This window comes from Lethenteron reissneri, chromosome 65 (assembly GCF_015708825.2).
Source record: "Lethenteron reissneri isolate LAM-NWPU_2019-01 chromosome 65, ASM1570882v1, whole genome shotgun sequence".
NCBI classification, from domain to species: Eukaryota; Metazoa; Chordata; class Hyperoartia; order Petromyzontiformes; family Petromyzontidae; genus Lethenteron; species Lethenteron reissneri.
Window position 1 is genome coordinate 6622374 of NC_083843.1, and position 16606 is coordinate 6638979.

The 16606-nt window shown below is 51.1% G+C and overlaps 1 protein-coding gene across 3 annotated transcripts in view; it reads left to right on the forward strand.

Annotated features, from left to right (window-relative positions):
• The window catches only part of LOC133359698 (cGMP-dependent protein kinase 1-like), a 329349-nt gene that overhangs the window by 287612 nt on the left and 25131 nt on the right, over positions 1-16606 (forward strand). For all 3 annotated transcript variants that reach the window (XM_061578215.1, XM_061578213.1, XM_061578216.1), the window contains 2 exons: positions 10288-10393; positions 15852-15915. In XM_061578215.1, the coding sequence (XP_061434199.1) occupies positions 10288-10393; positions 15852-15915 (170 nt within the window). The remainder of the gene's footprint in view (positions 1-10287; positions 10394-15851; positions 15916-16606) is intronic.

The window sequence follows — 16606 nt, forward strand, 5'->3', positions numbered from 1 at the left end:
AAGAGCACTTGCCCCTACAGTCTGTTAAGGCTACACGGGGGAACTTTGTCTTTGCGTGAACGAGTGTGTGTGCGAGTGGCTGCTGCGTGTGTGTCTTTGCGTGTGCGGGCTGAATGAATTGTGACAGGAGTGTGTGTTTGTGGTGCCCGCGTGTGTGCGATGTGATTTGTGAGCTAAATTGAACAGAGATTGCACTGCGTGAGTCTATGTGCGTGTGTGTATGAGTCTCTGTGTGTGTGAGTGTGTGTATGAGTCTTTGTGTGAGTCTCTGTGCGTGTGTGTATGAGTCTCTGTGCGTGTGTATGAGTCTCTGTGTGTGTGAGTGTGTGCATGAGTCTATGTGTGAGTCTCTGTGCGTGTGTGTATGAGTCTCTGTGCGTGTGTGCGTGAGTGTCTGTGTGTGTGAGTGTGTGTATGAGTCTCTGTGTGAGTCTCTGTGCGTGTGTGTATGAGTCTCTGTGTGTGTGAGTGTGTGTATGAGTCTATGTGTGAGTCTCTGTGCGTGTGAGTGTGTGTATGAGTCTATGTGTGAGTCTCTGTGCGTGTGTGCGTGAGTGTCTGTGTGTGTGAGTGTGTGTATGAGTCTGTGTGTGAGTCTCTGTGCGTGTGTATGAGTCTCTGTGTGTGTGAGTGTGTGTGTGAGTCTATGTGTGAGTCTCTGTGCGTGTGTGTATGAGTCTCTGTGTGTGTGAGTGTGTGTATGAGTCTCTGTGTGAGTCTCTGTGCGTGTGTGTATGAGTCTCTGTGTGTGTGAGTGTGTGTGTGAGTCTATGTGTGAGTCTCTGTGCGTGTGTGTATGAGTCTCTGTGTGTGTGTGCGTGAGTGTCTGTGTGTGTGAGTGTGTGTATGAGTCTCTGTGTGAGTCTCTGTGCGTGTGTGTATGAGTCTCTGTGTGTGTGAGTGTGTGTGTGAGTCTATGTGTGAGTCTCTGTGCGTGTGTGTATGCGTCTATGTGTGAGTCTCTGTGCGTGTGTGTCTGTGTGTGTGAGTGTGTGTATGAGTCTGTGTGTGAGTCTATGTGCGTGTGTGTATGAGTCTCTGTGTGTGTGAGTGTGTGTATGAGTCTATGTGTGAGTCTATGTGCGTGTGTGTATGAGTCTCTGTGTGTGTGTGTGTATGAGTCTCTGTGTGTGTGAGTGTGTGTGTGAGTCTATGTGTGAGTCTCTGTGCGTGTGTGTATGAGTCTCTGTGTGAGTCTCTGTGAGTGTGGGTATGAGTCTCTGTGTGTGTGCGTGTGTGTATGAGTCTCTGTGTGTGTGAGTGTGTGTATGAGTCTATGTGTGAGTCTCTGTGCGTGTGTGTATGAGTCTCTGTGTGTGTGAGTGTGTGTATGAGTCTATGTGTGAGTCTATGTGCGTGTGTGTATGAGTCTCTGTGTGAGTCTCTGTGCGTGTGTGTATGAGTCTCTGTGTGTGTGAGTGTGTGTATGAGTCTATGTGTGAGTCTATGTGCGTGTGTGTATGAGTCTCTGTGTGAGTCTCTGTGCGTGTGTGTATGAGTCTCTGTGTTTGTGAGTGTGTGTATGAGTCTATGTGTGAGTTTCTGTGCGTGTGTGTATGAGTCTCTGTGTGTGTGTGTATGAGTCTATGTGTGTGTGAGTGTGTGTATGAGTCTATGTGTGAGTCTCTGTGCGTGTGTATGAGTCTCTGTGTGTGTGAGTGTGTGTATGAGTCTATGTGTGAGTCTCTGTGCGTGTGTGTATGAGTCTCTGTGTGTGTGAGTGTGTGTATGAGTCTATCTGTGAGTCTCTGTGCGTGTGTGTATGAGTCTGTGTGTGTGTGAGTGTGTGTATGAGTCTATGTGTGAGTCTCTGTGCGTGTGTGTATGAGTCTGTGTGTGTGTGAGTGTGTGTATGAGTCTATGTGTGAGTCTCTGTGCGTGTGTATGAGTCTCTGTGTGTGTGAGTGTGTGTATGAGTCTCTGGTGAGTCTCTGTGAGTGTGGGTATGAGTCTCTGTGTGTGTGAGTGTGTGTGAGTCTGTGTGTGAGTCTCTGTGTGTGTGCGTGTGTATGTGAGTCTCTGTGTGAGTCTCTGTGTTTGTGAGTGTGTGTATGAGTCTCTGTGTGTGTGAGTGTGTATGTGAGTCTCTGTGTGAGGCTCTGTATTTGTGAGTGTGTGTATGAGTCTCTATGTGAGTCTCTGTGTTTGCCAGTGTGTGTATGAGTCTCTGTGTGTGTGAGTGTGTGTATGAGTATGTGTGAGTCTCTGTGCGTGTGTGTATGAGTCTGTGTGTGTGTGAGTGTGTGTGAGTCTCTGTGTGAGCCTCTGTGTGAGTCTCTGTGAGTGTGGGTATGAGTCTCTGTGTGTGTGAGTGTGTGTGAGTCTGTGTGTGAGTCTCTGTGTGTGTGTATGTGAGTCTCTGTGTGAGTCTCTGTGTTTGTGAGTGTGTGTATGAGTCTCTATGTGAGTCTCTGTGTTTGTCAGTGTGTGTATGAGTCTCTGTGTGAATCTCTGTGTGTGTGAGTGTGTGTATGAGTCTCTGTGTGGATCTCTATGAGTGTGCGTCAGTGTATGTGTGGGAATGTGTGTATGAGTCTGTGTGAGAGTGTCTATGTGTGTGAGTTTGTGCATTTGTCTGTGTGTGAGTGTCTGTGTGTGGGAGTGTGTGCACAATGTATGTGTGTGAGTCTGTGTGTGAGTGTGTGTGTGAGTGTGCATGTGTATGTGTGTGGAGTGTGTGTATGAGTCTGTGTATAAGTCTCTGTGTGTGTGTGAGTGTGTGTGGAAGTGTGTGACATTGTCTGTGTGTGAGTGTGTGGCTCCCTAATGCTCTACCATGTTATGTATGCCGATGGTCTGGTAATTGCTGCTCACTCAGAGGAGGAGTTGGAGCCGCTGCTGCTGAACCTGGAGCATGCCACTAAGAGGTGGGGCCTTACCATCAGCCCCACCAAAACTAAGCACCTTCCTGGGTATTTTGTACCATCAGACACTCCACCCCCACAACTCCCAATTGGTGATGGGGCAGTTGTGGAGAGAGTTGAGAGTTTTCCATACCTGGGCAGTGTGCTTATGGCCGGCTCCAGTTTAACAGTAGAGGTATCACTCCAAATCAATCGAGCGGCAATATATTTTCATCGGTTGCGTAATGCTGTGTGGAAGCTACCTGGTCTGTCGCTCCGCACGAAGCATCAGGTCTTCTCGGCCACAATCATTCCCTCCCTTCTGTACGCTTGCGAAACGTGGACCCCCCTAATGGAACATCTTCGCCGGTGAGAAATATTCAGGCTGGTCTCCCTATGATCCAGCCTGAGGAGCTCATAAATCCTTAAAAGATCTTGACAAAGTCCCATCTGTGAGCTCCTCTGGCAGGCAAGGCTACATTTGCTGGGTCAAGTAGCCTGTACGCCCAAACAGCTTTTGTTTGGACGGATAGAGGGGGTTAAACAGGCACGGCACAAGCTAGAGAAGAAATGGAGTGGAGGACGTGGAGCTGAGTGGACTTGGTGATGAATGGTACCAGCGGTGTCAAGATCGGTCTCTGTGGAGGAGGCTCGTGAACGACGCTGCTACTGGGCAGTTCGAGCAAATTGCCCTCCAGCAACAACGGAGGACAGAAGAGCGACGTTCACAACAACGAGCAGAGCACTGGCTCGTTAAAGCACAGGAAGTTGGCACAGTAGGGGGCTGAGGTGGTGCATCGGCCAGTCATCTCAATCATCTCAGTCATTCGACCCGTGGCACCTGGGTCTGCCCTGTGACCTCCTGCCAGCGGGCGTTCGACACTTCACGTGGCCTCAAGGTGCACATAGCCTGGCACAGGTGTCGTGGTGATGTCTCCGCTACTTAGTGGCGAATGTCGGTTGTTGTTGTTGTGTGTGAGTCTGTGTGTGAGTATCTGTATCAGACACCGCAATGGCGATCATCTCAACCGGATCCTGGGCCTTCCCTAGGTGAACTCAACATCAAATGCGTACCTGGTTCGGTGTATTAAATCATCACTACCAGGGAGACAAAGGCGACCAGGCGTGGTGCTGGCCACTCATCCCCTCGTGTGCCTCAGTGCCGGTCTTCATAGGTGCTCGTTAACAGCACTTGGAAGTAGTGATTAGCACGATGCTCTACGAACTTGAATTCGATTCCAGCTCACAACCAACTTCAGTGATGACACTGTCACGCAATTTTTGTCCCTGGGTTGTAAGAGTTCTTTTTTAATTGCTTATGCTTAAAAAGTATAGAAAATGGCTACTATTCCCCACAAACTTTGCTTTTATTACCAGGACAGTGGTATTTAGAAATGTACCTTATTTCAATGAGAAAACGGGCAAATTTGTGTCTTTTCGTTCACATAAAGTCAGAAAACAACAACATATGAATCGAAATTAACATGCATTTATACTAAAGTAATACAAAATGACTACAAAAGATTTAGAAGTGAGTAGTTTTTCAAGATTTACAAATTCTACTGTAAATCCCTTTCACGAATCAGCCCCCAAATGTAGTCTCCCATCATGTTATCGTTATACTATCCTTGGTAGCGGCGTTCAAAGTCCAATATATCCTGGTGGAAGCGCTCGCCTTGCTCCTCCGAGTACGCTCCCATGTTCACCTTGAATTAATCAAGATGAGCATCAGGGATATGGACTTTGAGGGACATCATACAGCCTATTGTGCCGTGGTTCTTCACCAGAGTCTCAACTAGCTCCACATAGTTTTCAACCTTGTGATTGTCCAGGAAGCCACGAACCATTGCCACAAACCTGTTCCAAGCCGCTTTCTCCTTACTAGTGAGCTTCTTGGGGAATTCATTGCACTCCAGGATCTTCTTCATCTGTGGTTCGACGAAGACACCGGCTTTGACTTTTGCCTGAGACAGCTTAGGGAAGAATTCTTGAAGGTACGTGAAGGCTGCCGACTCCGTATCTACATATTATTGGGTCTTTCGGTTCGTAGATAGGTTCAAAGAAAATAACAACAAGTATAACCCGTAAAAACAAAGTTTTTCACTATAAATCCTTTATGTGCGTGGCGGCTAGAGTCCTCTCGTCCTCTGGCTTGAGATGGCTGCCACCTATGGGTCAGATGATTGCATTGCACCATTAAGCAATTGGTAATTAAATGTAATATTTTTGTCCTAAAAGTGTAAAATTTTGGAAAATATTTTCACGAACATAAATTGTCACGCACAACGAGTCTGTGTGGAAAATCTCAGCTCGATTGGATCACGGGAAGTGGGTTAAAAAAACGACCGAAAGATTTGCACGGTCGTAAGCAAGCAAGCGAACTTATAAAGGATTTAAAAATAACACAAATATTCGATGTTTCGATCGCAACACAAGCGGTCATCATCAGGAAAAGGGGGGTTAGCTTCCAAGGCAAACTGTTTATAAGGGTTTGAAATGGGAGTAGCCCAAATGTCAGCAGCCAATGATAATTTAAGTGGTGGGCAGCCAACCCGACCGTGGTTGGTTTTCCACCAATCAAAGGGCTGCCAGGTGGGCTTAAGGCCCCTGTATTTATACGACAATTTATATTACTGGAAAGTTCGAGAATGTTCTATAAGTTACTCCAAGTTTACTCAACACTGAATATATCTGGAATTCTCATTGAAAATAGGTGAATTTCTAAATATCACTGTCCTCTTCTTGGTTCTTTCGGTAAAGTCACGTAGAAGGGAAGTAATAAAATAATAAAAATAAAACATAATAAAATATTATGTTATTATATTTTTTTATTATGTTTTATTTTTATTATTTTATTACTTCCCTTCTACGTGACTTTACCGAAAGAACCAAGAAGATGAATCCCTGCAGTCACGAAAACTTTAACTCGAAATATCACTGTCCTGGTCACAAAAGCAAAGTTTTTGGGGAATAATATCCATTTTCTGTACTTTTGAGGCATAAGCAATTAGAAAATAATACTTACTACCCAGGGACAACATTTTTTTTGTTACATAGTGTGACAATCTGAACCGGTCCTGGGCCTCCCTTACCCACACAGCCACTCACCCACCCACCTAATCACTCACTGACTTTATTCACCCACCCACGCAACTGAATCACCCACTCTTACACCGACCAACCCACCCACACATTCACCCACCAACCCACCCACTCACTCCGCACCCACTCAATCACCCATCCACTCACTAACTCACCCATCCACTCACTAACTCACCCATCCATCCACCCACCCACCCACTCATCTACCACTTATCCACCCACCCACCCACACACTCACTCACCCACCACCCACAAACCCACCCACTTACCCATTCACCCCCCCCCTGCCCATTCACCGACCCACAAACTCACCCACCCACCTCGCACCCACCCACCACGCACCAACCCACTCACTCACTGACCCATTCACCCACCCACCCACCCATTCACCCACCCACTAACTCACCCACTCACCCACCACCCACTCACAACCCACCCACTCACCCACCCACTCACCACCCACCCACTCACCCACCACCCACTCACCACCCACCCACTCACCCATTCACTCACCCACCCACCCACTCACCCACCATCCACTGACCACCCACCCACTCACCATCCACCCACTTACCCACTCACCCATTCGCTCACCCACCTATTCACTCACCCACCACCCACTCACCCACCACCCACCCACTATAGATGTGCAGCCGTGCGCTCATCACGGGAGTAAATATCAACTCAATGCATCAATCAAGTCACTGCTGATCGAAATCTGCGGAAGCCGGTTGAAGGAAATCAAAATCCTTGGAATCCCGGCTCCGTGAATGTCAGCCACTAAAGCCGTGACCCAATGGAAGGGGAGCGGTGGTGCAGCGGTTAGCGCTGAACCACCGCTACGAATTCCCGGGACGGCGACCCGAGTTGGATTCCTGCGCTCATGGCCACCATCAGCGCCGTTGACGATTGTCTGGACCCGGTCCTGGGACTCCCTCCCCTAGGTAGACTCGGCCTGAAATGAGTACCCGGTGCAGTGGTGCTACTCGCTACTCACAGCCACTTGCCCCAACAGTCTGTTGACGCAATACGGGGGAGCTTTGTCTTTGTAGAGGGTGATAGGGTGGGTGGGTAAGTGAGTAAGGAGGTAAGTGAGTGGGTCAGTGGGTGAGTGGGTGGGTGAGTAAGTATGTGAGTGAGTGGGTGGGTGAGTAAGTAGGTGAGTGGGTTAGTGGGTGAGTGGGTGGGTGAGTAAGTAGGTGAATGAGTGGGTGAGTGGGTGGGTGAGTGATTGAGTAGCTGAGTGAGTGCAACTCGCTAACAGCAATTGCCCAAACAGTCTGTTACAAGCTATAAAGGGGATCTTTGTCTTTGTAGAGGATGAGTGAGTGGGTGGGTGAGTGTGTGGGTGAGTGAGCGAGTAGGTGGGTGAGCGAGTGGGTGAGTGAGTCAGTGGGTGAGCGAGTGGGTGAATGAGTGGGTGGGTGAGTGAGTAGGTAGGTAAGCGAGTGGGTGAGTGAGTCAGTGGGTGAGCGAGTGGGTGAGTATGTGGGTGAGTGAGCGAGTAGGTGGGTGTGCGAGTGGGTGAGTGAGTCAGTGGGTGAGCGAATGGGTGAGTGAGTGGGTGGGTGAGTGTGTGGGTGTGTGAGCGAGTAGGTGAGTGAGCGAGTGGATGAGTGAGTCAGTGGGTGAGCGAGTGGGTGAGTGAGTGGGCGGGTGGGTGAGTGTGTGGGTGAGTGAGCGAGTAGGTGGGTGAGCGAGTGGGTGAGTGTGTCAGTGGGTGAGCGAGTGGGTGAGTGAGTCAGTGGGTGAGCGAGTGGGTGGGTGAGTGTGTGCGTGAGTGAGCATGGAGGTGGGTGAGCGAGTTGGTGAGCGAGTGGGTGAGTGAGTCAGTGGGTGAGCGAGTGGGTGAGTGTGTGGGTGAGTGAGCAAGTAGGTGAGTGAGCGAGTGGGTGAGTGAGTCAGTGGGTGAGCGAGTGGGTGAGTGAGTGGGTGGGTGAGTGTGTGGGTGAGTGAGCGAGTAGGTGGGTGAGCGAGTGGGTGAGCGGGTGAGTGGGTGAGTGAGTGAGTGGGTGAGTGAGTGGGTGAGTGAGCGAGTAGGTGAGTGAGCGAGTGGGTGGGTGGGTGGGTGGGTGAGTGTGTGGGTGAGTGAGCGAGTAGGTGGGTGAGCGAGTGGGTGAGTGTGTCAGTGGGTGAGCGAGTGGGTGAGTGAGTCAGTGGGTGAGCGAGTGGGTGAGTGTGTTGGTGAGTGAGCAAGTAGGTGAGTGAGCGAGTAGGTGAGGGAGTCAGTGGGTGAGCGAGTGGGTGAGTGAGTGGGTGGGTGAGTGGGTGGGTGAGTGTGTGGGTGAGTGAGCGAGTAGGTGGGTGAGCGAGTGAGCGAGTGGGTGAGTGGGTGAGTGAGTGAGTGGGTGAGTGGGTGGGTGGGTGAGCGAGTGGGTGAGTGAGTGGGCGGGTGGGTGAGTGTGTGGGTGAGTGAGCGAGTAGGTGGGTGAGCGAGTGGGTGAGTGTGTCAGTGGGTGAGCGAGTGGGTGAGTGAGTCAGTGGGTGAGCGAGTGGGTGAGTGTGTGGGTGAGTGAGCAAGTAGGTGAGTGAGCGAGTGGGTGAGTGAGTCAGTGGGTGAGCGAGTGGGTGAGTGAGTGGGTGGGTGAGTGTGTGGGTGAGTGAGCGAGTAGGTGAGGGAGTCAGTGGGTGAGCGAGTGGGTGAATGAGTGGGTGGGTGGGTGAGTGGGTGGGTGAGTGTGTGGGTGAGTGAGCGAGTGGATGAGTGATCGAGTGAGCGAGTGGGTGAGTGGGTGAGTGAGTGAGTGGGTGAGTGGGTGGGTGGGTGAGCGAGTGGGTGAGTGAGTGGGCGGGTGGGTGAGTGTGTGGGTGAGTGAGCGAGTAGGTGGGTGAGCGAGTGGGTGAGTGTGTCAGTGGGTGAGCGAGTGGGTGAGTGAGTCAGTGGGTGAGCGAGTGGGTGAGTGTGTGGGTGAGTGAGCAAGTAGGTGAGTGAGCGAGTGGGTGAGTGAGTGAGTGGGTGAGCGAGTGGGTGAGTGAGTGGGTGGGTGAGTGTGTGGGTGAGTGAGCGAGTAGGTGGGTGAGCGAGTGGGTGAGCGGGTGAGTGGGTGAGTGAGTGAGTGGGTGAGTGAGTGGGTGAGTGAGCGAGTAGGTGAGTGAGCGAGTGGGTGAGTGGTGGGTGGGTGGGTGAGTGTGTGGGTGAGTGAGCGAGTAGGTGGGTGAGCGAGTGGGTGAGTGTGTCAGTGGGTGAGCGAGTGGGTGAGTGAGTCAGTGGGTGAGCGAGTGGGTGAGTGTGTTGGTGAGTGAGCAAGTAGGTGAGTGAGCGAGTAGGTGAGGGAGTCAGTGGGTGAGCGAGTGGGTGAATGAGTGGGTGGGTGAGTGGGTGGGTGAGTGTGTGGGTGAGTGAGCGAGTAGGTGGGTGAGCGAGTGAGCGAGTGGGTGAGTGGGTGAGTGAGTGAGTGGGTGAGTGAGTGGGTGGGTGAGTGAGATGAATGGGTGAGTGCTGCTCGATACTAACAGCACTTGCCCCAACAGTCTGTTGAAGGCTACACGGGGCGCTTTGCCTGTGTGATTATGTGAGAGTGTTACTTTCATGGAGTGTGATAGGGCAGTCATCGTGCTGAAGAGGCTATCAAACGCAACCTTCAGAGGCGCGTCCACACTCACAACACAGAGCTGCCCCGGGTAGTCCACGTGGGCTGTTGGGGCAAGTGCCGGTGTGTGTCTGTGTGTGTCTCTGTGTGGTGTGTGTCTGTGTGTGTGTCTGTGTGGTGTGTGTCTGTGTGTGTCCGTGTGTGGTTTGTGTCTGTGTGTGTCTCTGTGTGGTGTGTGTCCGTGTGTGTGTTACTGTGTGTGTCCGTGTGTGTCCGTGTGTGTGTTACTGTGTGTGTGTGGGGAGCGGTGGTGCATCGGTTAGCGCTACGCTGCGCTATGAACCCGGCGACACGGGATTGATTCCAGCTCACGGCCAACACCACCAGTGACGATTATTTAAACCAGTTCCGGGCCTCTCCTAGGTCGACTCAGCCTCCAAATTAGTACCTGGTGCGGTGTGTAAACGTTGCCACTAGGGAGACAAAGGCTGCTGGGCGCGGTGCTGGCCACTCGCCCCCTCGTGTGCCGTGCCGGCCTTCATAGGTGCCCGCTAACAGCACTTGCCCCAACAGTCTGTTAAGGCTATACGGGGGACCTTTCTCTTGACTTTGTGTGTGTGTGTGTGTCCCTGTGTGTGTGTCCGTGTGTGTGTCCGTGTGTGTGTCCGTCTGATGTGTGTGTGTGTGTTTGTTCGTGTGTGTTTGTCCGTGTGTGTGTGTGTCCGTGTGCCGTGTGTGTGTGTCCGTGTGTGTGTGTCCGTGTGTGTGTGTCCGTGTGTGTGTGCCGTGTGTGTGTGTCCGTGTGTCCTCAGCCATCACGAACGTGCGCCTCTGGGCAATCGACCGCCAATGCTTCCAGACGATCATGATGAGGACTGGCCTCATCAAGCAGGCCGAGTACATGGACTTCCTGAAGAGGTGTGCCTCTCTGTGTGTCTCTGTGTCTCTGTGTGTCTCTCTGAGTGTCTCTGCGTGTCTCTGTGAGTGTCTCTGCGTGTCTCTCCGTGTGTCTCTGTGTGTGTCTCTGTGTGTGTCTCTCTCTGTGTGTCTCTGTGGGTGTCTCTCTGTGTGTCTCTCTCTGTGTGTCTCTCTCTGTGTGTCTCTCTGTGTCTCTGTGTGTGTCTCTGTGTGTCTCTGTGTGTCTCTCTGTGTGTGTCTCTGCGTGTCTCTCTGTGTGTCTCTCTGAGTGTGTCTCTCTGTGTGTCTCTCTCTGTGTGTCTCTCTCTGGGTGTCTCTCTCTGTGTGTGTCTCTGTGTGTGTCTCTGTGTGTCGCTCTGTGTGTGTCTCTGTGTGTCTCTCTGTGTGTCGCTCTGTGTGTGTCTCTGTGTGTCTCTGTGTGTGTCTCTGTGTGTGTCTCTCTGTGTGTCTCTGTGTGTGTCTCTCTGTGTGTCTCTGTGTGTGTCTCTGTGTGTGTGTCTCTGTGTGTGTCTCTGTGTGTGTCTCTGTGTGTCTCTGTGTGTGTCTGTGTGTGTCTCTGTGTGTGTCTCTGTGTGTCTCTGTGTGTCTCTCTGTGTGTGTCTCTGTGTGTGTCTCTGTGTGTCTCTCTGTGTGTGTCTCTCTGTGTGTCTCTGTGTGTGTCTCTGTGTGTCTCTGTGTGTGTCGCTGTGTGTGTCTCTCTGTGTGTCTCTGTGTGTGTCTCTGTGTGTGTCTCTCTGTGTGTCTCTGTGTGTGTCTCTGTGTGTCGCTGTGTGTGTCTCTCTGTGTGTCTCTGTGTGTGTCTCTGTGTGTCTCTGTGTGTGTCTCTCTGTGTGTCTCTGTGTGTGTCTGTGTGTGTCTCTGTGTGTCCCTGTGTGTGTCTCTGTGTGTGTCTCTGTGTGTCTCTGTGTGTCTCTCTGTGTGTGTCTCTGTGTGTGTCTCTGTGTGTCTCTCTGTGTGTGTCTCTGTGTGTCTCTCTGTGTGTGTCTCTCTGTGTGTCTCTGTGTGTGTCTCTGTGTGTCGCTGTGTGTGTCTCTCTGTGTGTCTCTGTGTGTGTCTCTGTGTGTCTCTGTGTGTGTCTCTCTGTGTGTCTCTGTGTGTGTCTTTGTGTGTCTCTGTGTGTCCCTGTGTGTGTCCCTGTGTGTCTCTGTGTGTGTCTCTGTGTGTGTCTCTGTGTGTGTCTCTGTGTGTCGCTCTGTGTGTGTCTCTGTGTGTCTCTCTGTGTGTGTCTCTGTGTGTCTCTGTGTGTGTCTCTCTGTGTGTCTCTGTGTGTGTCTCTGTGTGTCTCTCTGTGTGTCTCTGTGTGTCTCTGTGTCTCTCTGTGTGTGTCTCTCTCTGTGTGTCTCTGTGTGTCTCTCTATGTGTGTGTCTCTGTGGGTGTCTCTCTGTGTGTGTCTCTCTGCGTGTTTTTCTGTGTCTCTCTCTGTGTGTCTCTCTTTGTGTGTGTCTCTCTGTGTGTGTCTCTGTGTGTGTCTCTCTCTGTGTCTCTGTGGGTCTCTGTGTGTGTCTCTCTCTGCGTGTCTCTCTGTGTGTGTCTCTGCATGTCTCTCTCTGTGTCTCTCTGGGTGTCTCTCTGTGTGTCTCTCTGTGTGTCTCTATGTGTGTCTCTCTCTGTGTGTCTTTCTGTGTCTCTCTGTGTCTCTCTCTGGGTGTCCCGGTGGCTAGGAGATTGTATCTTCCTCGCCAGATATGCAGGATGGTCGTTGGTTTGATCTGGACCCTGACGCCTTCTGCTATATATTCGGAGTTGGCGTCTCTCTCCCCGTGGTCACTGCGTGGATGTCTACTCCATATTCAGAAACATGCCCTTGGATTATTTGGCCGCTGCTATAAATTGATGACCATTGGCCACTTCATTTAGCTGCGATCATTTGTGACATTCAGACCCCGGAGGAATAAAATCCACGCAGTGGCAACGACGCGGGGAGAGAGAAACGCAAACTCCAAATATACAGCAGTACTCTTTGGTTCTTTCGGTAAAGTCACGTAGGTATGAAATAAATCACGACGTTTCGGGTGCAACACAAGCATCCGTCATCAGGTGAGAAAGCATGGCCTGCTACTGAGGCAGACTGGTTTTTTTTTTCCATAGGCCTTCATGTCGCGAGAGACAATTCCTTTGCGCCTTACGAGGTCAGCTGTAGGTTTTGCAGCGCCTATAATGACTTAGTAGGCCAACCCTTGAGTGGCAATCCTTGCCACAGCAATTGCAAGTGAATGCGGTGGCAGCTCCAGAGGTGTTTGCTGCTTTTTCTTTACGTCGCTTCCTCTTGGTCTGCCAAGCGGTGTGTCTTTCCTCCTCGCCTCTCCTGAGGCCTGTTTTCACAGCTTGCTGCCAGCTGAGTCAGTCGCCGGCAGTTTTCTCCCAGTCATTTGGGTTGATGTCGCAGCTCTTCATGTCCCGTTTACGGACGTCTTTGAAGCGCAGGACTGGGCGACCAGTGACCCGTGTGCCTGATGCCAGCTCGCCGTACAAGACATCCTTGGGTATTCTGCCATCCTGCATGCGGCGCACGTGTCCAAGCCATCTCAGGCGCCTATGTCTGAGTAGAAAGTACATGCTGGGAATGTTGGCCAAGTTGAGGACTGAGGTGTAGGGAATGCGATCTTGCCATCTGATACCGAGGATGCGCCTGAGACATCGGAGGTGGAATGTGTTTAGTCGATGTTCTTGATGGGCGTATGTTGTCCAGGACTCAGACCCATAGAGGAGGGTGCTAAGGACGCAGGCCCGATACACCTGTACTTTGGTGTTGAGCGTTAGGGATTTGTTCTCCCACACTCTTTTGGTCAACCTGAACATAGCTGTGGACACCTTCCCAATGCGCTTGTCAATCTCTGTGTCAAGGGACAAATTGCAGGTGATGGTGGAACCCAAGTAGGTGAAGTCCTGAACGACTTCCAGAGTGTAGCTGCAAATGTTTATGGAAGGGGTGTCTCTGACATCCTGGCCCATGACATTGGTCTTTTTCAGACTGATTGTCAGGCCAAAGTTGTTGCAGGCATTGGCAAGGTGGTCGATGAGTGTCTGCAGACCTTGTTCTGTGTGAGCTGTCAACGCGGCATCACCAGCGAATAGGAGTTCTCTGATGAGGGCTTTGCGGACATTGGTTTTGGATCTGAGACGGCCAAGATTGAAGAGTTTGCCATCAGATCTTGTATGGAGAAAGACTCCCTCTTTTGCTGTCCCAAAGACATGTGTGAGCATAAGTGAAACAAAAGATGCCAAACAGTGTTGGGGCAAGCACGCTGCCCTGCTTTACACCGCTGAGTATGGGAAATTCCTCTGAGGTGGTGCCGCTGTGCTGTGTTGTTCCTTTCATGTTGTCATGGAAAGAGGAGATGACTGCCAGCAGCTTCGGTGGGCAGCCGATCACTTTGAAGAAGTTTGAAGAGGCCTTCCCTACTGATGAGGTCAAAGGCTTTTGTAAGATCAATGAATGCCAAGTACAGGGGCATTCTCTGTTCTCGGCATTTCTTCTGTAGCTGACACAAGGAGAAGAGCATGTCAATTGTGGACCTTCCTGTTCTGAAGCCACACTGAGCCTCAGGATATTTCCTCTCAGCTAGTATCTGTAACCTGCTGAGGACCACACGGGCAAAGGTTTTCCCCACGATGCTCAGCAGGGAGATGCCACGGTAGTTATTGCAGTCTCCACGGTCACCCTTGTTTATATATAGGGTGATGATGTTGGCATCTCTCATGTCTTGAGGCATTGCTCCTTCTTCCCAGCACTGGCAGATAAGTTCATGGAGTTTTGTGAGGACGGCGGGTTTCGCACATTTCAGTACCTCAGGTGTGATGCCGTTCTGTCCCGGGGACTTGCCACTGGCTCGTGAGTTGGTGGCGTTGTCCTGTTCCTTCAAGGTTGGAACATTGTCCAGTTCGTGTATCGTTAGTAAGGGCTTTACAGCAGCAAGGGCAGCTTCTGACACACCGTTGTCTCGTGAGTAGAGCTCTGAGTAGTGTTCTACCCACCTGGCCATTTGCTCTTGTTTATCAGTGATGATGGCCCCTGTGCTGGATTTAAGGGGGGCAATCCTTCTAATGTTTGGACCAAAGGCTGTCTTGATGCCTTCATACATGGCACGGATATTGCCAGTGTCAGAGGCGAGTTGGATCCTACTGCTGAGGTTCACCTAGTAGTTGTTGACGCAGCGTCTGGTGGTTGTTTGAGCTGCACTGCGGGCAGCTTTCAAAGCCCTTAATGATCCTGTACTTGGGACCTGCTTGTACTTCAGGAGCGCCATGCGCTTGGCTTGGAGGATGGGTTCCAATATAGCCAGGTGTTCCTCAAACCAGTCTGTGTTCCGCCTTGTCTGCTTACCGAAGATATTGATGGCTGCATTGAAGATGGCGTCTCTGATGTATGCCGACTTTGTCTCCATGCTTCCATCTGGTGTGTCGTATAGGGACTGCTCAAGGCTGTGTTGGAATGATTGAGTGAGCTCTGGGGGGGAGGTCTTGGCAGAGTTGATACGTAGGTAGCGCTTTTGTTTGAGGTTGCATATCTTTTTGGGCATAGTCTGACCTTGCTGGATACCAGCGAGTGATCGGTGTCACAGACTGCTCTGTGGTAGCTGCGTGTGATGAGTACTGAGTTGAGGAGCGGCTCGTCGGGTGATGACGAGGTCCAGTTTGTGCCAATTAAGAGACCTTGGGTGTCTCCATGATACTTTATGGCATGGTTTAGTGAGTTTGTGATACAGAGATTGTTGTATGAACAAAGCTCCAGTAGTCTTTGGCCACTGGCATTCATCTTTCCGATGCCATGATAGCCAAGGCATGCGGACCACGCGTCGTGGTCAGCCCCAACCCTTGCATTGAAGTCTCCCAACAGAAGAAACATGTGCTCAGAGCTGGGGATTTTGCGAATAATATTGTGAAGCTCTTCATAGAACTGGTCATGAATCTCCGGAGGTGAGTCGAGTGTTGGGGCGTAGACAATCAGGATGTTTACATGGCCAGAAGCAGTGAGCAGTCTCATGAGCAGAATCCGCTCGGAGCCTGCGGTTGGTGGTTCCATCATGCCAAGGAGTGTGTTTTTGACGGCGAACCCAACACCGTGTTGCCTTGGTTCGTTCTGCTGTTTACCTTGCCAGTAGAAAGTGTAATACCGTGATAACAACCTTTTAAAACAGTCTGCCTCAGCAGCAGACCATGCTTTCCCACCTAATGATGAACGATTGTGTTGCTCCCATAACGTCGTGATATATTTTATTTTATACCTACGTGACTTTAACGAAAGAACAAAAGAGTATAGATTCCTGCAGTCACGAAAGCTTCAAATAAAGATTATACAGCAGTAGTGGACATCGTCAGGTTCGGCATCAAACGTATGATCTTCTGCTTTCCAGGCGAGTGAGTTAACATCTCCTAAGGCTATACGGGAGATTTGCATATTTGATGTTTGTTCATGTTTGTGTTTGTTTGTGTTTGTTTGTTTGTTGTGTGGGTCAGTGTGCCATCCTTTCAGAATCTGGCAGAGGAGGTGATCAGCAAGCTGGCTGATGTTATTGAGGAGGTGAAACATCAAACACTCACTCACTCGCACACGACACACACACAGACTCATACAGACTCACACACACACCCACAGACTCACACAGAGACACACAGACTCACACAGACACCCATAGACTCAAACATAGACCGACAGGCTCACACAAAGACCCACAGACTCACACGGAGACCCACACAGACTCACACGGAGACCCACACCGACTCACACAGAGACCCGCACACTCACAGAGAGACCCACACGGAGACCCACACAGACCCAGACTCACACAAAGACCCACACTGACTCACACAGAGACCCACAAACTCACACAGAGACCCACACAGACTCACACAGAGACCCACAGACTCACACAGAGACTCGCGGACTCACACAGGAACCCACACAGACTCACACAGAGACCCACAGACTCACACAGAGACCCACAGACACCCAGACCCATAGAGACTCACAGAGACCCACAGACTCACTTGAGGCTGAGTCGACCCAGTATAGACATTCAAACACAAAAAACAACTTTCACCACTAAGTGGCGGTGACGTCACCAATGGCACTTTATGCCAGGCTCGGTAGGGGGCCCAGGTGGTGCATCGGCCACTCATCTCAGTCAGTCGACCCGTGGCACCTGGGTCTGCCCCGTGACCTCCTGCCAGCGGGCGTTTGACACTTCACGTGGCCTCAACGTCCAGATGGC